This window comes from Nanorana parkeri, unplaced genomic scaffold (genome assembly GCF_000935625.1).
Source record: "Nanorana parkeri isolate BGI_ZX_2015 unplaced genomic scaffold, ASM93562v1 scaffold198, whole genome shotgun sequence".
Taxonomy (NCBI): Eukaryota; Metazoa; Chordata; class Amphibia; order Anura; family Dicroglossidae; genus Nanorana; species Nanorana parkeri.
Window position 1 is genome coordinate 350,814 of NW_017306466.1, and position 23,749 is coordinate 374,562.

Genomic DNA, 23,749 nt, shown 5'->3' on the forward strand with positions numbered 1-23,749 from the left:
GAGGAGGTGCGGTGTGTGGAGCGTGGATGCGAGCGGGTCTGGCAGCGGCGAGCGTGAGGTGGGGAGGAGGTGCGGCGCACAGCGTGTGGAGCTGTGAACAGGGCCAACTGATCGGAAGCCGATTAATCGATTATTGAAAAAGTTGACAACTTTTTCAATAATCGATTATAATCGATTATGTCGATTAGTTGTTGCACCCCTAGATATAGGTTACCTGTTTAGGATCTCAGCTGCAGAGTGTTGGTCCCCATGTTGCAGACAGGTGCTCTTAATATAGTAAAGTTCCCTTCAAAGCACGCATAAACAAGTCCAGGGTAATGGGAGTCAGTCCATAATAAATCATATGGAATCACTGCACAGTGCACAGTCTATCTGTATAACAATCCTTGGTACTGGTTCGCTACTCAATGTAATATGTGCTTCTATATTGCTTCATGCAGATTCACAGCACAGTCCTTATAAGTATCCAATGCTTCATATATGATTAATGTATGAAGCATTAGTAAGTAGCACAACACAGTGTATTATGTGCTACTATTTTGCTCCATACAGATTCACAGCACAGTCTTTGAGTATCCAGTGCTTCATACAGGATCACAACACAGTGTAATATGTGCTACTATATTGCTTCATACCGATTCACAACAAAGTCACTGTGCTGAAACTCCTGTGACAGGTGAGGGGGGAAGACTGCTCTCCCCTCTCACTGTTTTCATGGAGCGGCAGGGTTAGTTTTAACCCTGCCGCTCTGCTCCCAGCTCTCCATCCTGAAGCTGCCAGTGAGGAGAGATACTCGGCGGCGGGGGGAAGACGGAGACGGGAGGATGGAGCCAGAAGGAGAGAGGTACGTGCAGGGGGGCGACGGGGGGAGGACAGACAAGCTGTAGTGTTATTACAAGTGATCTCAGCGACATTGCCGAGATCACTTGTAAAGAAACAAGTGGCGGCTTCCTTGCTGTACATTTAGCCCTGCTTGCAGGGCTAAATGTATAAAAACAACGACCCACCCTGTGCCCGGAACTTCATGTCCCGGACGTCGTGAGATTACACACCGCTGCTGCCCCCAAGGCCGGGCCTCGGTGGCCTTATGGCAAATCCGGCCCTGGATGGATGAAATACCTCCAAGGAATGCTGCGGGTGGAGAAAGAGAGACATCAACAGTTCCAGAGGTGGCTGCACTGAGAGATTGTGAGGCTTGAGTAGATGCAGGGTAGTAGTTTGCTGGTTATCAGGCTGGGCAAGATGAAGCCGTGGTAGGAGAGATGTGGCAGCCAGAAGGTAACATTGGGGAGAAGTTAAGCAGTCTAGCATGAGAAATGCTCAGTGTTTCCAAGAAATTGACAAGATGCCGAGCATTTTCAAATCATGCGGCTTTAAGCCGCAGACTGACTGGAAAGGGGTGGAGTGGTGTGACGCAATCGAAGAGGACAGCACTCTGTACTTATCCCGGAGCGCTGCCCGATGCGTCAATGCCACAGACTCTATATACCAAGAGCTGAGCAATCATATAACTCCTGATCGGTCATTTCACAGTGTCCTCCCTGCAAAGAGTGCTGACTGTCAGTCATTGTTCTCAGCAGGGGTTCTCCCCTCTGCTCTCCCTTACTTCAGTTGTATTGATATAAATGTGCATAGTTGACTGTGTCTCCCAATCAACTGACTCATCACAATGTGACTAAAATCCATACAGGGCTAGTTCATACCAACCAGAGTGTGTTCCGGCCCGATTGGGACCGGAATGCACTGGATTGCATTGCAGCCGGCTCACTTTGTTGTGGGGCATGAACTCCATGGCACCGCAGCCACGGCCTCCGGCTTCAGTACAATCGGACGCATGGGAACTCGTGGCACATCAATGCTTGCGTTCCGGTCTGGTCAGAAAAAATCCTGCAAGCACTATATTTTTTGACCGGATGGGGCCAGAACGCACTGTGGCTGGTGTAAACTAGCCCACAGTGTTGTACAAGAAAAGGCAAAAATCTGCCCCATACAAATTAGTATTGTAGCTGCTCTCATATACCCTTTATTCCTTATTTGTATTGTTTCCAGTGCATGCCTGTGCTAACTGGCCCCCTCTTAGTCACAATGTGACACACATATGTGGACACACATAGAAGGACCTTCCGATCACGGATTTAAGCAAGTATATTGGCCTTTTAGAATTTTTGTTTTAAACTAACTCATTGATCAGTTAGGGGGGAGGTGGGGTAAGATGGTTATTCCTGGAGTTCAGCTTCAAGGTCGGTTCACAACCAGTGCGTTCCGACATGGTTTGTGGCTGGAACATACTGGATCACATAAAGCAAGCCTCCCGCATTCTGGGGCGGGAGGAGGCATGGTGGTGCCATTTGTGTCAATGGCACCGCAGACACGCCTCCGGAGCGCAGTGCAATCGCCTGCACCAGAATGCGTAGCATAGCAATACCTGTGTTCCGGTGCGGTGCGATCCCGCAACGTGGGAGGCTTGCTTTACGCAATCCAGTGCCAAATCGCACTGGATATGGCGTGAACCGGCCCTTAAGTCTGGAGTCTGGGTACAGCTCAGTGGCCCTGGCTGATATCTTTCTCTGGGGCGAAATTGTGTCCATCTGCACCACTTGTAGAAGAATATTGTCATAAACGCTTCATTTTATGCTATAGGAAAAAAAAAAAAAATCTAGCTTGCAAAATGAAAGTGAACACATTCCCTCATACCTGTAGATTTAGGCTGCTACTTCTGATCTCTATCTGAATATGCTAGCTGCCTGGCTGTCTCTGGGTTCTGTAGCCTAAAGTACTGAAGACAGAACTCCTGAGCCGTGTACTTGCTACAAGGCAGTGACGTAGAGAGCAGTGAAGCCATAATTATAACCTTGGTACTCCAGCTGTGGTAAAACTACAAATCCCATAATGCCTCAACCTCTGGGGATGCACTCTCTCTTTTTGACCTGGGGACCAAAAAGTTTTGCCTGTAGAAATACTTTAAGTGCAAAATGTTGATGGTTTATAGCAGGGATGGAGAGTAAAATTTAAGGAGGTCAGATGAGTACAATTTTCATCGAGCAGAGGTCTGAATCACAGTCCAGACAGCATGGCCACTCAGTCTGTGTCCATATCGGGGTCCGACATTTAGATACAATATGCATACAAACAGGCAGCTGCACTACAATGCACAGCTGCTGATGTGTGTTACCAGGCACATTGCTGATGTAGCTATTCTGGGACATTGCACTGTTGTTGTTTTTTATTTTATTTTTTGTTAGAACTGCTAGGTTGCTAGGATGCCAGCAATCATTAGGAAATTGAAAAATGTTTTTGAAAAATGTTTTTGAAAACATCATGTGACACTGAATGTTCTGCTGAGTACTGCGACACATGTTGTAGCTATTGATGGGTTGAAATTTCTTTCGGTGTCATAAATTCTGTGTAATCTAGTTAGGAGGCCTTACACGGTGGATTCTACACTGACCACCAATGTAGTGGCTGTATTTACACTGACTAGCAATGTAACAGAGGTATTCACATTGACCGTCAATGTAACGTAGATATTTACACTGACCAACAATGTAATGAGAAGATTTACACTGAGCAGCAATGTAACGGAGGTATCCACTCTGACTAGCAATCTAACGGCGGTATTTACACTGACCAGCAATGTAACAGATGTATTTACACTGACCACCAATGTAACGGAGGTATTTGCAGTGACCAGCAATATAACAGAGGTATATAGACTGACCAGCAATGTATCAAAGGTATATACATTAACCAGAAATGTAATGGAGGCATACACACAGACCTTCAATGTAACGGAGTTATATACATTGACCAGCAATGTAACAGAGGTAAATACACTGACCATCAATGTAATGGAGATACTGTACATACACTGACTCCTTCCTCTCTCTGCTAACCTCTGCATTCCAAACAGAAACAATCTCCCCACCCCACTTACCTCTAAAGTGGTGTACCTGGAGGCACTCAGTAGCAGTGGTGGCAGACAGGTCTCCAAAGCATGGTCCTCACTGTTTCCTATGTGACAGTGATGGGCAGGGCTGCCACGATTGCATATGCAAATCAGGCCACATATCTATATAAATGTAAATTGAATTGGCATATAAATGTAAATCTCACTCTGTCTGCCTCCCAAGCTCTCTCTGTTCAGAATGGAATTGGCTCCTGACTCTGCCAGTATACAAGCCCCTCTCCCCAGCCGCTTCTGACACTTCACACAGGGACACAAGCCGAGACACAGATGAGCAAGGACAAAAAATTAAAAAGTAGGACTGTCCTGGTACAGCTGGCAACTATGTAAAAGAGCAAATATATATAAATGGCACATGTTACATAGTTACATAGTATTTGAGGTTGAATAAAGACATTAGTCCATCAAGTCCAACCTATTAGGATCTCATTCTAGGAGTACCCGTACCCCTGTATATTACGGTCCCTTAAGAAATCGTCCAAAAGTTTCTTGAACAATTCCACATTATTTGCTGAAATCACCGCCTGTGGCAGTGAGTTCCAGACCCTAACTGATCTTACTGTGAAGAACCCCCTTCGCCCCTTGTGCTGGAATTTTTTTTCCACCAATTTTAGGTGATGGCCTCTAGTTTTTGTAACGGAGTTAATTTTAAACAGTTTATCGCTAATGTTGCTACCACCATTAAACATTTTGTACATTGAAATCATATCCCCCCTTAATCTCCTCACCTCTAATGTGAACATGTTTAAATTTAGTAGCCTCGTCTCGTAGCTCTGGTCCTCCATACCCCTAATTAGTTTGGTTGCCCTTCGCTGGACTTTTTCCAACTCAAGGACATCTTTTCTTAGTACTGGTGACCAGAACTGGACCGCGTACTCCAGATGAGGTCGAACCAATGATCTATAAAGTGGCAAAATTATAGACTTGTCCCTGCAATACATCCCCTTTTTAATACAGGACAAGACCCTGCTAGCTTTGTTTACAGCAGCCTGGCACTGCAAACTACCTTTCAGTTTGTGGTCTACAATGACCCCCAAATCCTTCTCCATTTCTGACTTCCCCACTGTATATCTACAGTGTGAGATCTAAGGCACTGTTTGCTAGTCTTAGATTTTGGTGATTTCTCTACTGTGCTGCTCACTGGAGACTCTCACTTGGAAAAATGAAAGCCCTGCTTTTATCAAGATGGCTTCTTCCGCACAGCAACACAGTGCAGATCAAGACAGGGCAAGACAGTAAAGGGAAAATATCAACTGCAGTGAGACTGTAGGCTATACTGGTAACTATTATTATTATACAGGATTTACATAGCGCCAACAGCAGCGCTTTACAACATAAGGAAGACATTACAATCACAATACAATTTAAGACAAGATGATAAGGAGGTCCCTGCCACTGAGGGCTTACAATCTAAAAGGGAGGGGCAAGCGATACAGGAGGAGGTAACTATCTGGGGAGGAATTGTTTGACTATTCCTTTGCCCTCTGTTTGCCTTTTTTAGTTTTTTCCAGTTAAGGCAGCTGCCTACATATCAGAATCTTCAGGTCAGTTTAGGGCATCCTCTGTTGTTGCATTTTTTTTTATCATATGCTCAGTTTGAAGTTCCCAGGTTTTTTGTAGGTTTACTTTAAATAAATACAAAATATATTCAGATATGGACTGGATACTGTACATATTTTCCTCACTTGACTGATGGGTCCCCTGAAAAATGAATCACATGTTGACAACCTGCCAGTTGGAATTTAGCACAGTATAGACTACCACACCCTTTGGCTAACTCATGGTAATATGTTAGTAAACAGCATTTAGAATGCACAGCACAGTCAGAAGAATGGCAGTTGTTTTTTCCTGCTTTCCTGTTTCTGTACCCACTTCCCAGCACTCCCTGTTGTCTCCAGAGTCCTCAGCATCTCATTACAACAAACAAGTCAACTTACTAATAGGATAGGTTTTTCTCAAACTTAAGGTTCTATTTGCCAACCAACAGTTTTCACAAAACTACCTTTATTTGCTCTGATCATGTATAGTGATAAGAAATGTTGTTTTAGCAAAACAACTCTACATCTATTCTTCCCCCGTTCTCTAATCTATGTAAAATATTGACACCTTTTTATGCAATGGGCAGATGAGGAGGACCCACCAATGGTGATGTGGGCTAGCATTTCAAACCTCAGGGTGGAATTCTTGACTCTTTGTGGGGTGAAAGGAAGTGGTCATCGTTTGCTTTGCGATCCCTACAGAGGAACATTCTGTAGGGAAAAAAAAACATAAAAAAGATGGAGGAATAGGACTTCCAAATGTACTACTTTACTATCAGGCAGCCCAGCTTTTACCTCTCATCACTGTTCATTCCACGACTAATAGCCCTCTATGGATTTTGTTAGAAATACCCTGAGTGCTTCCCTGTTCCAATCCAAGCCCTTCCTTGGCTCCCTCCCCGAGACAGGCCGTCCACTTTAATCCCTTTTATGAAACATACTCTGAGAGTATGGGATTCTCTTAAATATTCTGCAGGTTTCATGTCATCCTTATCTACCTCTTATTCCCCTTCTCTCAGCATTTATTTCTACCAGGATATACTGACCCAAGTGCTTTTAGTTGGTGGCATGATAACGGATATAGTAAAGTATATGATTTTTTACAGTCCTCTAATATCCCTAGTTGGACCTACCTTAGGGAACAAAAACATATACCTGAATCGGAATTATATAGATTCTTACAACTACAACATTGGATTTCCACCTTGAAGAGAAGGAGGAATGTACAAAATCCACTCACATGCTTTGAGCACATTTGTTTGTATTCACCTAGTGGGCCTGGATTGGTGTCAATTTTATATTCCCGTTTGAATACTTTGGCAAACATTAGCTTACATTCTTATCCTAGTAAGTGGGAGATTGATCTTAAATTGCAATGGATGGATGAGGACTGGAAAAAGGTTCAGGGCACTGTCTCCAGGTGCTCACTCAATGTTACGAATTTGGAATTAGCCTACAAGGTTATGTTGAGGTGGTACCTAGTCCCCCTCCGTCTGGCACGGCTGCTTCCCAACTCCTCAGATAAATGTTTTCGGGGTTGTGCTGCACCTGGGGACATGTGGCACATATGGTGGTCCTGTCCATTTGCTTGTCGTTTCTGAACAAAAATATATCAGTTGTTAGAACGCATGTTTGGTACACATCTGATTAAAGACCCAAAACAGGTACTACTGCATACAACGGTACCTGGTTTGTCTAAGTTCCAACGCTTCCTTACACACCAGGTCTTTATAGCGGCTAAATTAACTTTAGCCAGGAACTGGAAGAAACAATTTTTTCCCTACGTGGAATTCACCCAGATATTAGATAACATAATGCTAAACGAACGCTTAACATGTATTCTGGCTGACAAGCATGCTAAATTTCAAAATATTTGGGAGCCTTGGTTATTGACCCAACACCCTGACTTAGACATGAACACTCTTCATTGCTGATGATAGGGAGTGGAGAGGGGGGGTGAAAAATACCTAAGGGGAGCCTGATGGTGGAGACGTCATTTTTTATCTGTCTCAGATGCAGGTCATGGGCCCTCCAACAGGATAATGACCCAAAACACACAGCTCAAAAACACCAACAATGGCTAAGAACAAAACATTGGACTATTCTGAAGTGACCTTCTATGAGCCCTAATCTAAATCTTATCAAATATCTATGAAAAGAGCTGAAACATGCAGTCTAGAAAAGGATCTCTTCAAACCTAAGACAGCTGCAGCAGTTTGCACAAGAAGAGTGGGTCAAACTACATGTCGGTAGGTGCGTACGTCTCATTGAGAGCTACAGAACTGCTTGCTTGCACTGATTGCCTTTAAAGGTTGTGCAGCAAAATATTAGTTTAAGGGTTCCATCATTTTTGTCCATGCAATTTTCATTTGTTTTATTATTATATAATCTGTTGAGTCAAAAACCGAAAGCAACGTTTTTCTGATTTATATAAAATATGGAACGAACAATGACGAAGCCAGACTGAAATACCTTGAAACTTTGGTCACTTTCAAGTTATTTCAGTGAAAATGGTGGGTTCCTCTCTTTTGGGAGGGTTAAAGGGTGTAGTGGTGGTAGCCCCTTTAAATTGTTAAAGGTACAAAAACACCACCAGAAGACAGCTGTAAGTCGTGCAAGGAAATGAACAGACATAAGACGGAGATGTATAATTACATCATTAGGAAAATGATTTGGCCTCCAGCTCTCTAGAGAGACAATTATGAATATCTCTTCTAACATTTAAATGAAGAAGGAAATGCTGTTCTCGGAACATGAATTTATTGACAAGGCTGATTTTTGGAAGGGAAGTGTGCTGATACACTAAAACAATATCTGGATGAAAAGCAGAAACCTTTTTGTGAAAAGATCATTGAACAGTTAACCTTCTAGGGTGTGTTCAGACAGTAGAACGTAGAGTTAACGTTTTATGGCTTATGCATAAATTCCAGGCAGTGGGTGCAGTTGTATAAATTCTTACAGCATGACTGGATCAGCAGCAGGACTGCCAACCATCCAGGGATTTGTGGACAGGCAGTATAAATGTGGAATAAATAAAGCAGCCCATGAAGTCTATGAAGTAGAATTGTTTATTTAGCATTTGCATATCTGCCAATTGCAATGTTTCATTTTTTTATTCTGCAGAGACTGGGCAAGAGAACTTCAGGCACAACATCTAATTGCTGCCTTTGTCTGCACCCTATGCACTGTGAGTATGTCCATCCAAAAGTTATATTTGACTGTTCAGTATGTGCTGGAAATTTAAATCGTCTAAAGGTCTCATACCTCTTGGAGGCTTTAGTAGCAATACACATATCGATTAACATTCGATTTCTTTCGTGCCCTCATCGAACCACCGTTCGATTTCTGCTCGAACGCCCCATCATGCACAGACCAATGTCGATTTTGATTCTCATTCATAAGTGATACTAACTCATCAAATTTCGTCAATCGTCAGAATGGGTTTTCGTTTGCGCATGTGCAGCGTTCAAGTTGCGTTTTGTTTCGTATGAAAATGCCACTAATCCATTGATTTTCATAAGATTCATAAAAACGTTTTCCAGCCTGACCGATCGGGGAAATTCGGGCCAGGAGTACAGTAAAAAAATTGTTGGGTTTCCCATCAACTAATCGATTATCGTTCCAAAGACCATTCGTGGAAGGTTTCCGAATGATAATCGATAGGTGTATGGGCACCTTAATGGATATTTACGTTATATTACCGTATGGCCAGTACAAACAGTTGGCAAACAACAGAGGCAGGAGTACCAAAACCTTCAAGGTGGCACTGAAGACAACTAGAACTATAGCAAGGAGACCTTGCCACTGAATGCTTCAAGAAAAAGAATTCCGGGGGAAATATCACTTTTTCAAGGTCTGAACCTGTAAAGCATGAAACTTACATAATGTCTTGGGTGTTTTCTTTCTGCAACAAAACAAATTACACCGTCTAACAGTATGTGTTAAAAACAGAGGTTTTAGTAGCACAACTTTTGCAAAATATGTGGAAGCCACACTGGCTCGTTGAGGCTTCTCTGCGTAGTGTGGTCCTAACTCTACTTTGTAATACGCCTCCATATTGGAGCATATTTAGCAGTAGATACATTTAATGCAGGTTTGCCTGGAGGTTTCCCAACTCCCCCTAAAGGCACAGGGACACACTGGAGGACCAGCATTTCAAAATGCACGCTAACGCCCCCCTGTGTGTCCCCACAACAAATACAGCCAACCTAAAAATGAATGGCAACAACACAATTTTTTAAATAGGCTTGATAGCAAGGTGCATATAGAAGGGCTTACAACAGTACAAAACACAGAAGTTTCCCAGCACACTTACCAGTAATCCTGCAACAAAACAAATTACACTGTCTAACAATATGTGTTAAAAACAGAGATTTTAGTTGCACAACTTTTGCAAAATATGTGGATGCTTAAAAGCTAGAACAATTTATGTGCATCCGACCTTTACACTTGGTCTGTCACTCGGTCTATGCTACCACACTGCATAAAGCAGCTTCTGAACCAATTAGGAGTTAATAATGCAAGACGTGTTATATGTCATTTCTCTAAATAGTCTTAAGCTGGCCACACACCTTACAACCATTGGAAGACCTTAGTCTTGTGATGGTTGTAAGTTAATTAAAAAAATGTACGATCTACTCATCTTTGACAGGCAGATCATACTGGCGATAATCGCAAGCCCACCCCGCTGAGGGGCGGGCTTCCGATGACCGCAATGCTGAAGGGCAGTATGCACTTGCGCACACCGGCCCGTGCAGCATTTATCTTACAAGCATGCCACACACTCGCCGACAATCGTTCGATTCTCTGGGGGTTTTCTAACATGTTCCTAAGATAAAAGTCGTGCGACCGTACAGTAGAAACGGTCGCACAGCTTCCGCACACCTTGCGATTATCGTACGATCGCGTACGATAATCGCAAGGTGTGTGGGCACCTTCAAAGCCAAGTGTACCTGCATAAATAACTGTGGCTTTGCACAGGTATGGGTTTACCAAAAATTCAGAGCAAAACTGCTGCTAGAGCCGTTGCAAGATGACACAAGCCTCTATGGAGCAAGAGGCAATCCGGGCGGCTAATCAGGCATTGTAGAGGGCCGCCCGCTGGGGGCCTGCCGAGAACCCCCTTGAGGAGCGAGCAGCCGGCGATTACAGAGCCGCATCTGATGTGGGCGGGCTGACCGGGCGCAGATGGCAGAGAGGCAGCGGCGAGGGGACGGTCGGTGACGGGCCCCCTGATGGGCGCGGGCCCTCGGTCCGTGCCAGACTGCCCGAATGGTCAGTCCGCCCCTGTGGATGGCATCCCACAGGGATCAGACTGTGTGTGATGGCTGATCCCAGAGATGTCGCAGTGTATGTGTCATTCTGTAATATCTAAATTGCCTTGGCTTCCTGAAATAAGCTAACTTGCTATTCTCTGCTTCCAATGATGATAACGATACAATGGTTAAAAGAAGCAATGGTCTTATTTATTTATACACCAGTCTAACTAAACATAATAAAAGATACAAACAGATACAAAAGTACAATAAGACAATCAAGAGAATACTTTACACAGTTCGTCCTCTGGTTCCTATATCCTGGCTGGGCTCAAAGAGAGAGAGCAATATCGCTGTGCACGGACTTTTATACCCATTCATACACATACATCGACACCCACTCTACCCAGAATTCCGCCTGTCCCTCATATGTCTTTCGGCCAATCGGCATCGTCCTTCATATTTGTCCACATGCACTGTAGTCCTCCAGCAGGGGGCACCATCATACTGCAGATCATTCCTGGGCCTAGGTCAACACCTTGCCCTTTGATCTTTAGACAATGGACAGTCACCTTCATATGCAAATCCAGATATCTTGATGGTGTCTTCCCAATGCGCATACACCCCTATCAACACCACAGGGTGCAAAGCTTGATGTCCTGTCCAGATGAAGGAATGCCACATTTATCATCTCCTTGCCATGCCACAGGCATGAACAACACACAGTTGGTTTCTTTGATGAGCAATGCAATCTCAGTCAAGATTTGAAGATAGCTGTTCGGCAGCTTTCGTACATGAAAATGTTGTACATTCCAACACATTCTAACTGTACAATCTGCTGTGTATTGGTTTCCGGCCCGAGTTCTGCCATGTATTGGTTCTGGTCTGAAGTGTGACGTGTATTGGTTCTGGTCTGAGGTCTGCCATGCATTCTGCCATTTAGCTCACTTTCAAATTGCCTATATTGGTCTAGATTTTGAAATTCTCCCACCAGTTCCCCGGCAATTCATCTCTTAGTGAATTGGCCCACTATTTGAAAAATAATGTGGAGAAAAAATTTCTGTGACACCAGAATGTCTATGCAGGTGGGGCGTGTGGGAGGGACTTGTATATGGGCGGAGCACAAGGGGGCCCCATAATCTTGTATTGCCCGGGGGCCCCATGTGTTGTCAGTCCGCCCCTGGTAAGAACATTGGGTAAGCACTACTGTTGGCCCGAACACCCCTGTGCTTGGTTCGAATTCGAACTTTAGAACACGGAAAAAGTTCAAATTCGAACTTGAACCCACTGCAAGTCTATGGGGCTAGAACTTTGAAAATCAATTGTCCCCTTTTTGAAGGCTTATATGCAAGTTATTGGCCAAAAAATGGTATGGGTATTCGAGTACTGCCCTGGGGGACATGTATCAATGAAAAAAACACTTTAAAAAAATACCCTTTTTATAGGAGCAGTAATTTTACCATTGCTTAAAGGGAAACAATAAAAATGAAAAATTACTTTAAATATCATGCCGGGGGGGGGGAGGGATGTCAATTTTTGTTAAAAGTTACAGTACTTGAATGTGTTTTTAAGATTTCAAAAATGTCATGAGATTACTAGCCTACTTCTATCCATGCTTTTATGCTGATCTCTTATCTTCAATGCTTTCTGAGTCACTGACCTGAAACAAGTATGCAGTCAGAAAATTAGAAAACAATTCAGAAGTCGGTATACTTGTTTCAGGTCAGTGACTCAAAGTATTAAAGTATAAAGATGTGTCATATGCCTTGAAAGGAATTATTAACTTCCACACATACTAGATTTTTGCTATTTGTCCCACTTTTGTTCATTTCCCAACTAACAGAACCATCCTACAACATAAGTTCTTGCCACTCACACTGCGGTATGTAGGTGAAAAGTCTACTATAATGATCAGAGTAGACATAGCTGCCTGTTAAACAAGTCCTCAACAACTGCCTTGTCTCCTTTACAGGAATGCAATACGGAAACTACAATTCTCTGAATTCAATGTTAGGAGGCCAAGTATTCAGGATAGTCTAGTTCCGTCTGATTTTTAGGACCAATCACTTTTTATTTATTTATTAAAAGGATAAACAACTTGCAAAACTAGAAAAAACAGCATAAAACAGGACATTGTGCGTATCCCACTTCAAGTACAAGCCATGCATGCACAGATATTAATAATTCTAAAATACAGAAACTATTCCATAGTGAGCATATAACAACGCCCTATAGAGTCCCTAAAAACAAACCAGCCAGACCATGCCTCTAGAACCTTGTCAGACCTGTTGTGTTCAAATGCTACCAGATCCTCCATAGTGTACATTTCATTATCAGGGCCCAAGTTGTGAGCTTTGGGGGATGGTTGGACTTTCAGTGTCACGAAATGGTGACTCTAGCTGCTAACAAACAGTGGTGCAGGATTCCCTTCTTAAGAGAGGAGAGGGATCCAGGGATCATTGAGAGGAGGGCCACCTTGGCACAGGGGAGTATATCAGAAATGTTCATCCTGTGATAGCAGGCAAAGACCAAAGTTCATAACCCAGTGATAACAGGACAGCTTCACCATAAGTGAAGAAAAGATCCCACTTCCCCAGAGCATCTCCAGCAACGATTAGATGCAGAAGGGAACATCTTGTGCAAATACTGTGGTGTATGATGCCAAAGGGATATGATCTTATAACTCTTTTCCTGCATATATGAGGACCCTTCTCATTTTTAATGCGGAACTATAGCAGATGTAGCATTGCGTGGCAATACCATGGTATCATGTGGCATCATAGTCACCCAGGACTCTCAGCGGGAGGGGCTGAGCGGTTCCAGGAAACAAGTACTTATACGAGGAATGAGCAGGCTTTGCAATTCTTTCTAGGTTTTCAGGATTATAGTTGGGATCCTGGAATCAGGAGATTTCAAAGAGAATAGGAAGGGATGAAATCTCCATTCCTGGGTCTGTGCTTTAGTAGTGGCCAGCACCCAATGATTGTGCACCTGTGCACAACCCTTATGAAAAGGCTCCTGGCTTATATACAGGGTAACACCTGGGAGACAGAGGAGGTGTATGTCCAGGAGTCAGGAGGACTCCATCCTGGAACCAGCTTGTGCGGTAAGTTGAGGAGAACCAGCCTGTGTGGCAAACGTTTTGTTAAAGTGACAACCTGGTGTCGGTGAGACCTTGACAAATGTTATTTTGCAGAAAGCCAAATGAAGTTGTTATGATGTTGGAGAAACCCCTGTGAGGAAAAAACGTATGTGAACTTTTAAGTAAAAGTCACACTACTTTTTAGGAACATCAAGGCACATGAAGGCATTTGGCGCACACAAATTGCATATATAAAGTTTGTTGCTAACGAGAAATCTATTTAAACAAAAAAAGGTTTTTGTTACTGAATTTCAGCTCTAAAGGTCTCTATCTAGTTACCGTCGGTATAGTGCAAATCAGCCACCTTTCTGTACAATTACTGAAAGGAAAAATGATTAAACTATAAGGCACCAATGATATACAATATAACTGGCAGCAAACTGGATTCCAGTACATTTTACTGGAGTGCCATGAGTCAAAAACCAGTGGAATGTTTCAGAGACACCACACTCTCCTTTCTCAAGGTGAAATATAGAACGAAAGTTTATTATTGTAGTCACTGGAATCCAATGCCCTTAGTCTGTCACTTGCCCATATTGACTATCCTCCCCCTATCCTTTAACTTTTCTCTTCCCCTCCCCAAAGGGGACCAGATCTGGTGGTAGGCCACCCGGACGGTGACCTAGTTTCTTCATTAGTTTCCTTTATTTCTTCTATTCTTATTACCTTCTGTTTTTGTCTTTTCCCCCTTTCTCTGTACACGTGTTTTCCCTGCTTTTCTAGTCTACCTACGCCCTTCACTTTTCCTATTTCTCTTTTTGAAATGTCTGACCTATTCCTATCGTGCACGTACTCATTAGGACTCAACTCTCAACGGTTGCTCTAATATCCACAGGGATGGATTTATATCCCTTTAATAGACCTTACTACCTACCCCTTATTGGCTTGGATTACCTACTGTTCCTGTAATTATGACTCTTGATAATGACTATTAATTTATGAGGGACAGCTATGGTTACTCTCTTTTTTTACACTAACATTGGGTGTATATCGTATTTTCCTTTCTCAGATGCTCAATTTTTTTTCCTGTTCCTAGGTGAAAACATTTTCTTTTGTTTAATAAAAATATTTGTGGCAAAAAGTGAACTACACCTCTGAAAACATTGCGTTGCTTTTTGAATCATATGGAATCATATTAGTTAAATCTTTGTACTGGAACCTGGTGGGCTGGCAATTATTTTGTAACCAGTGCAATAAAAAAGGATGGGGGTCTATACTTCCCACTCTCTCCGAAAACATTTTTTAATGAAAACTTTGGCAGGTACATAGCAACAAAACAAAACATCTAACCCTTCACCAATATATATGAAGAGAAATATAAGCTTTTGGGTAACCTTCTAGGTACAATGTTCACATGAAGCACAGTAATAGCGGGACATTGTATGCATGGAATTTGCATGTTCTCCCTGTGCTTGTGTGGGTTTCCTTCTACAATCGACAGACTTGCTGGTGGAATAATATTGTCAATCTATATTGGCCCTGCATGCATATGAGATAGGGAGCTTAGACTGTAAGCTCCTTAAGGACATCGACTGACAGTCACATGAATAAATAGTATGTAAAGCCCTGTGTAAGTTGTATGTGCTATATAAATAAATATCAGTGAAGGGAAATAGTTGACCTTGGCATATACGTGTACTATATAGAGTGTTATTGTATTAATACATAAATCATATGAAAGGTGATTTTCTTTTTTTGCAGGGAAGTTCCCTAAACGAATTAGGAGTAAGGATATTTCTGTACAGGCTCCACCAGTTATGTTGCCAGTCAAGTTACATAATTGTTATTGCAACAACTGAAACCAGTGCAATCTATTTTTTCATTTAAATGCAGATTTACCTTGATACCATACAATCCATTTTTCAAACAAGAGCTTGCAAAAGTAGATGATGGCTGTGCAATATCTCAACAGAGGTACTTGTGACTCCTCTCAGCAATCCCCCAGTGTTTTGCTGATTCATTTACCAACATGTAACTGTATTGATTACTGCTTAATTAATTCCCCTTAGCTAAGCCTCTCAAAAAAATATATATTACACACATATATATACATACATACACACACACACACTGTAGATTCTGAGATAGAGGCAGCTATTATAGGCAAATCGCAACTGCTCTTGTAAAAGTAAAATTTGACCCCCTGCCCTTATATGCATGGTCTCCCTATAAGTCCCTTAATGTGATAGAGAACCTTTACAGATAAGTGCACTTTAAAGTTAAATGCACTTATCCTTTTTTTCCCCTGACCCCTGACCTAAGTGGTTTAGACTAGACTTCTAAGGGGCCATCTCACAGCCACAGATGGATGCATCAAGAAGAGGGAAACAGCGGCCCTCAAGTCTAAGTATAGATCTGCGGAGGTGGAGAGGGAGCATGGGATCCTTTAAGCAAAAAGGATAAGTGCCTGTTGTCTAAAAGTGCACTCATTATTTAAAATGAGGAGGCTCAGAGGCATGCATGGCAGGACCAAGCTCTTTTGCAGAAAAAGCAAATGGCAACTTGTGTTTATACTTTTCTCCCATTAATGCCTCATTTTCCATTGGTGCCATTTACAGCCAATCACCATTCAAAATGTCAGATTAGAGTGACAGTAACATTCAACAGAAAATCAGAATCATCTGATAATTGACAATACATACACTTTTCTTTTAGTTTATTTAGTTTATACATGACAAATACAGAGTTGTGTCTCGACAGTAAGATGTTCTACTGACAATGAATGACTTAGACAAACAAGGTTCTCTATGCTGATAACGTCATTTAACAGTAAGAAAAGCTACTTACAGTCAATAACACGTGAATTAAATTTTGAAAAAGCAAGAATTGGAGTGCCTGCTGGTAAGTATTACAAAATTAAAAATACATTAAACATTTCCAAAAACGACTACCTTAATTGTTAAGTACAGCATTGCCTTCTTAGAACAGAAGGTATTGAGTGCCCTTTCACACGTCTGTATATGCAGCAACACAGATTTTATTCACGTGTTTGTGAGGGGAGAATCATTTCCAATGGTGCAGCTGCATTAAAAACACACACAGCTGCAGGATACTTGCATTTTTGGGCGTTTACCATTTGTTTCAGTGGTACAAAAAATGCAAGCTTTTCACTGCAGGAAAATTGTGAGCGGGCCCTTACCTGTCCAATAAAAAGCAAAAAACAAGGTGTTTGGATAATGGATGGGGTGCCAGCTAAAAGGGTTTGGTATGAGGCTTTTGGCCCCTTTACCAAACCTTGATGGGTTAGCCTCTGTCTTTTTCATGGAGAAGGTACTGCTTTGGAGGTGAATGCCCTCATACTGGCAATACTTTAAAAATGTCTAAAGTTGGTAGAATTGTGATGGCCATCGTGGCCTCCAGTTGATTTCCAGAAGAAGACATCTCTGCAGGAACAGGAAACACTTTTCCATGTGAGACACGGCTACAGAAAACCCATCTCACACATTCTCTAACAGGGATCCCAACTCTGCATCTTTCTTCATCCTTAGTGTCAAGCCAAGGGAGAACAGAAAGATAGGAGCTGAAGATATCAGTATGTGTATGTTCATATAGACTTCAGGAGCCAGCAGGAATTTAGGAGCCAGCTACATTGACAACAACTAGAGAAAACCTCAACAGTGAATCGCCACCTGGAATTTTTAAGATGCATTGGTTACTTGACTCCTGGGAAATGCCTAGCTCTGGTCTATGCACATGCTTAGTGTGTATGTGTATGTACAGGTTTGTTTGGTGCGTGCATATGAACAGGGCTCAATTGCACATGGAGTGTAACAAATTCACTTTTGTATTATTGCTATTAAAAATGTTCTTTTAAACCTTTCCTGCATTTTAACCCCATCCACATTAACAAACAGGAATTTTGCACACACCTGGAAATTTGACATTCTTAATGAGAAAAAATTATAATTTTGTTCCACCTCTCTAAACGTTGGACAGCAAAAAAATATTTGACAAAAAAAAGACAGTAAAAAAATTATACATACAGCAGCTGATTTCTATGAACAGCCATGATTATATACATTAACATTGTCCACGAAAAACAAATCTGCCCCAATAACAGAACTCTATCCACTAACTTATACTAAAGTACTTATTAAAAGGTATATTTGAATAACAGAAAGCCTGTGCGGTCTGGTGACCACGTATGTGAAATACCGCATAGTTAATTGTAACTCAGCAAATGGCACACAAGGATTGAATACCTTCTTCAGTCTATCTGTTGTAATTTGTAAAAGCACTAGCAAAAAATAGCTATATTTTATTAAAAAAAAATCAATGATGTGTTAGGTTGGGAAACTGAAGGGAACTAATGAAATTTAGCCCCAGGAGGGTTTGACTGCAGTCACGGGACTGGATTTACTGAAGTATAAAGCGGGCTGCATTGAAACAAACCTTATGTTGTCGCAAGGAAATCTTTTCTAGAAAAAAAAAAGAAAAAAAGAAGGGTTCCCTGCAAAAGAAGACTTCCTACTTACCTCTCTGATGGGCACTGACTCAGATAATCGCTTTGCTGAAGAGCTGCAACTTCTGGGGGAACCTTCACATATGACCCTCCTGGAACTTCTCCCAGCCACGTGCTGTGGTTCCATCCGCTGGCCTCCAAGTCTGGGTAGGACATAGCAGCCGGTGGGAGAAACCACAGTGCGCAGTAGTGTACCAGGCATCCAACGGACCTGGAAGTGCATCTTCAGTGGTCATAGCAAAGCAATGATTTGAGTCAGCGCCCAATGGAGAGGCAAGTCTTCTTTCGTAGGGACCCTTTTTTAATGAAACTTCCATGTAAGAGTTACTTTAGACATCCAACTGGGCAGGAGGAACTCTTTTTAGCTTTTTTTTTTTTTTTTAATTCCTCTGTATACGAGTTTGTGTGTGTTTGTGTTCACTGCCCTTCACATATATGTAAAATCAGTCCCACCGAGTAGTTTACCGGACAGACAGCTCTCTCCCCAGATCAAAAACTTAGCATGATTAGATGAGCACCCATTCCCGTTTAAACACGGATTACAAGTAATAAATTAAATGATCAGGAATGTTTACCATAGGAATTAGGAATGCAGTTGGGTATGGATTTGCTAAGAGTAAACATAAGTTAACATGCAAAAAACAGTGCAAATATTGGTAAGCCTGGTGTGAGCTGAACTCCAGGCAGAGATAAAAAGGGACAAATTGATACAGCTCTGGATCACTACAGATATATATATTTGTTTTTGTTTTTTTTAAATGCAAGCAGTGAACATGCCAATGGGATTTAAGGATTATTCAATGGTTAAAGGGTCAGTACACCCAAAACTGGTACTAACGAACAGTTGCTTGGGTCTTTCTGGAACACTATTGGTGAGATACCTGTGGTCATGATCTGTGGTGGCCATTATGAGAAGCTCTCGCTCCCCATGTTGGATACCTTCATTTATATTATGTAGATGCAACAAGAGGGGCCTGAACACAAAAAAGGACAGTGGGAACACCAACATTTCAAAAATGTTTATGGCAGAGAGACCACACTGTTGGAGTATCCAAGACACAGAAGAGGTCAGGGGCTGACTCAACCCACCAGTCTCCACCTATATATTACTTCTGCTTGGATTGACCCTTTAAAATAAAATGGCAAATTTGCTAAATTTTACCTCTTGGATAATTTGTAAGAGTTGGGGCTACTACCTGTATAACTGTTACATGGCAGCACCTAAGGTTATTTATGTTGTCACACTTGTAGCCATTGTGTGAGAAGTCATAAATCCAGTGATTTCCGATTGCAAAGAAAGTATGTAAAACATATGTTGTTCTGTCATCTGCCTAGTAATTAGACCAAATCTCTATTTCTGTCCATCTATTCCAAACATAATTCGATTCCCTTACACAACTACTAATATTTCTTATAACTCTCACAAAATGAAAGTATTCTCTGGAAACCGGCACAGCAGTGAAGAAAACATCATTCTGCCGCAGTACTCTGCTGTATCAGAAACGTGGCCCAGAAGCCTCCCTGCTGGGCGCTAAGTGCATTTTTGGTTTTAAGGCATGAGATCAGAGCTGATGCAGAAGTCTTTCCAACACAATAAGGGAGAGCTTTATCCAGCTTTTTCTTCTTTCAAAAACAACTTTACAAGTTACTCCCTTTTATGTGGCTCAACGTTTTAGGCTGTGAAATAAAGTAAAGTCTTTATTCTACAGGTTTTTGAGACCATCGCTCCAGAAGACCATCACATCCATGCACCAAATGTGGATTACAAGGATGCACGACAGGGGTGAGCTGTGCGCTTTGTGTTTCTAGTCTTTATTCTGCTGGATTTGCTTCATTCATTTACCGGCAGGACAGGTTCAGTATCCCCAACGGTTTCCTCAGCTGGAAATGGATCTTCTGCGATTACATCTAAAAATATACAAAATGTTATTGTTAGTATGTTAAATTTACAGAAGTAATACCTGTGATATTTTCAGTTTACATACAGCAGATTATTTTTGTAGAGCAGTTGTGGGTAAATATATATTGGTTACAGACTTTGTCCAATATCCACAGTTCATACATTATTGTATATTTAAAGAACTCCAGCTTTTAGAAAAAAAATACTCCCCTGATCCTTGGTCCCGCCTCACTGCTACGTCCTTTCCCCCAGGCTCTGGCGGTCTAGGGCATGCTTTCTCGACAAGGGTGCCGTGGCACAATGGTGTGCCTCCTGGCCTCCTCAGCGGTGCTACAAAATTGTATGGTGGTGGGACTGTGATGTGAAGGGGGGAATGAAGACTGCTGTGAAGGGGGCTTCTGATGTAAAAGGGGAAATCTTGATTTGAAGGGGGCACATCAATGTGAAGGGGAAAACCCAGTTGTTTTTGGTGTGCGTTTGGTATGGGGCCTTAAAATCTGTGACATTGTACACTGGGGTGCCTCAAGATTTGACATTCTTTTGAAGGGTGCTGTGACAAAAAAAAAAAAAAAAAAGAAGAAGTTTGAAAAATGCTGGTCTAGGGACCTGTGACATGATCATGTCGAATACCAGTCTATTAGGCAGGAGGACACCGAGGGACAAACCACAGCCGAAGTAGAGGGCGAGTGGTCACTGTCGCAGAACCGAGAATCGGTGAGTATCTCTCCTTTGTTCCAGCCCCTGGAGAAAAAACGAGCAGTTAACCGTTGCAGAGCGGGGATAATCTGTTGCTTCAAGTGGGAGGCAGCAGCCAAGTAATAAACACTACTAGAAATACTCTTAGATTTCTCCCTCAGCTGCTGTATGACCTCTGTGGCATCTGTGCCTCATACCTGACCTGTTTGCCAGCTCTGCTCCCATCCACCTATATGCATTACTAATGGGTAATAGGGCCACTCATCACAGTGATGGACCAATAATGATGCACATAGGCAGGAGGGGCGGGACCAACACCAGGAAGCTTGGACAACAATTACATCACATTACAGAGTTCCCCTAGTTTTTTGGGGGTCCCAGGATGTTCTACAGGGAAGCAGAAGAGGTGTGAAGGCTCTTGGACATGTCTGCTATTTACCGAGCGCTGCTTTTTAACATCCCTTCCTTGCTTTAAAACTACTATAAAGTTAATAAACAGTGCCTAGGGAGTGTAGTAGAGCCAGCTGCCAGGCCCAGCTCCTACTTGAATTCAAGGACATTTGTCTCGGTCTCTTGCATTTATTACACGAGGCTTCTATGCTTATGGCTCCATTGTAAAGTACAAGGAGTGTGTGCTTATGTTGATGCCAATAATGTGGTGATATTCCATACAAAAAGGTAAGGCGCTTTGAAGTCTCATATTATTTGGTGGTAATCTACTTTTTAAAAACTCTTTAGGTTCCTTTTGAATGGAATGACCCTTTAACTATATTTGGCAAAAAGTCTTCCTGTGGAGGCTTACCAAGAGAAAAAACACTGGGCCTTCGGTCCTGCTCATAGCTGCTGCCCATTCTAATCAACGGGTTGGTCATTTTTGACAGGAACGCCTTAACTTTGTCCTTCTTCTCATTGTCGGTGCAGTACAAGCTCAGAATCTTGCAATTCACATCACAGTTCATTTTGCTCCTGCCCAGTAAGTAGAACACGTCAAGAAACACGTCAAGCTTGAACGTAAAGGAAAAGTTCAGGTTGTCTTCCATCAGCTCAAAGTTTTGCCTTGCAAGATAGTCTTTCACTGAACGGTGCATATTAAACTAAAAGAAAAACATAAGAATAAAATTACTGAATTACTCAAAATAATTTTCCGGAGGTCTTTTACAGCCAAATACCCAAAGTGGTTTCAATTAGCATGCACATTGTGTTGGTTTACAGGTCAACCTTTCATGGACTTTTAACCCCTTCGTGACGGGAGACGTACACTGTACGTCCCGCCACAAAGGGACCAAATGACTCATCACGTACACTGTACGTGACGAGTTATTTGCTGCACTAGAAGGCTGGCAACCGCTGAGAATCAGCGGTTACCATTCATTAATGTATCCCTCAGTTTCGAGGCATCCATTAATGAAAGGGTTAACCTTTTTCAGACACCCGATACCTTAATATCGGGTGTCTGAGAGTCAAAGCAGAGCGGGCACACATGCCCGGCTTTTGCCGGCATTCTGACAGCTCTCTCAAGCTATACTGGCTTTTTTTTTCCTTTCCCTTTCAGGAATAGATACATAGATGTATCTATTCCTGAAAGAAGAATGTTTCAGTTTTCTAAACGTTGTTGGAACGTTCAAGAAAACCTTTAATTAGTGACAGCTGAATCCTGAACTGCTGCAGGATCAGTGTCACTAACTTATTAAATCGGCTGTTCTGAAGTTTGAAGCAGCCTGATAATAACCCAAAATTTATTAATTTATCAAGCAGTAATAGTGAGATTAATTCACAATGACTGCTTGATATAATTAAATAAAATAACATTTTTAAGTTTTAAAAAAATAGTGAAAAGTGTAAAAAAAAAAAAGAATAAGTGTAAAAAAATAAAAGGGACAAATAAATGTATTTATTGCATTTTTTAGCTGTGCTGGTTTTGTAAAAAAAATACTACAAATCAAAACTGGGAAAAAAGTGTTTTTTTTACGTTTTTTCCTCTTTTTTTAATATTTTATTTGTCCTAAGTGAGGCGTTAGACACACATATGTGACATAAATATGTAGCCCTATCTGTCCTCTAAAAAACAATATATAATAGGTGTGGGTGCACTTTGTAAGAAACTATATAACTGACGTGGAAGAATCACACAGCAAAAATGTCAAAAGTGTGTCAGTCATTTACGAACAGAAACGAAAAACAAGTTCAGTCATGAAGGGGTTAAAAAACAGCATTCAAAAAAATACATTGGGTGTTATTATTCCAGGTTAACAAGTCATTACATTACTTAAAAGGTAAATGTAACATGAGTGCATTCACTGAGCCACTGATAGATCCCTTTAACGGCTAATCTACAAATGTCTATATTGAACACAATAACAATATTTTGAAAGCGCAAGCATGGAAAAAAAAGGTAAAAAGCAAGCCACTGATAGATCCCTTTAACGGCTAATCTACAAATGTCTATATTGAACACAATAACAATATTTTGAAAGCGCAAGCATGGAAAAAAAAGGTAAAAAGCATGGAATATATGGAAGTCATACCTACAATTATTGAAATAAACTTTATTTAATAATAAATTTAAACCACTGAGCCCGGGACCAGAAAAGTGCCTCTGTCACAGGGGATCAGAGGGAGATCGGTACACCATCTCCCCACGGTCCCCTCTCCGCTGTCAGAATGCGGAAGTGATGTATTTTACATCACTTCCGCATTCTGCTGTCACTCTCCAGCTTGAGACACTGGAGAGAAGCTGGTGAAGCAGATCTTTGCTTCATCAGCTTCTTCAGAGGGGGGGGGGGGGTGCTCAA

General features: G+C 41.9%; 1 protein-coding gene across 1 annotated transcript in view; it reads right to left on the reverse strand.

The window, feature by feature from the left end:
• Positions 1-6,127: 6,127 nt before the first annotated feature.
• MEDAG (mesenteric estrogen dependent adipogenesis) overlaps positions 6,128-23,749 on the reverse strand; it is a 34,741-nt gene continuing 17,119 nt past the window's right edge. The window contains exons 4-9 of the mRNA XM_018555471.1: positions 21,760-22,051; positions 20,205-20,269; positions 19,243-19,400; positions 18,375-18,572; positions 6,981-7,099; positions 6,128-6,213 (exon numbers count right to left, since the gene is read on the reverse strand). Coding sequence (XP_018410973.1) covers positions 6,128-6,213; positions 6,981-7,099; positions 18,375-18,572; positions 19,243-19,400; positions 20,205-20,269; positions 21,760-22,051 — 918 coding nt within the window. The remainder of the gene's footprint in view (positions 6,214-6,980; positions 7,100-18,374; positions 18,573-19,242; positions 19,401-20,204; positions 20,270-21,759; positions 22,052-23,749) is intronic.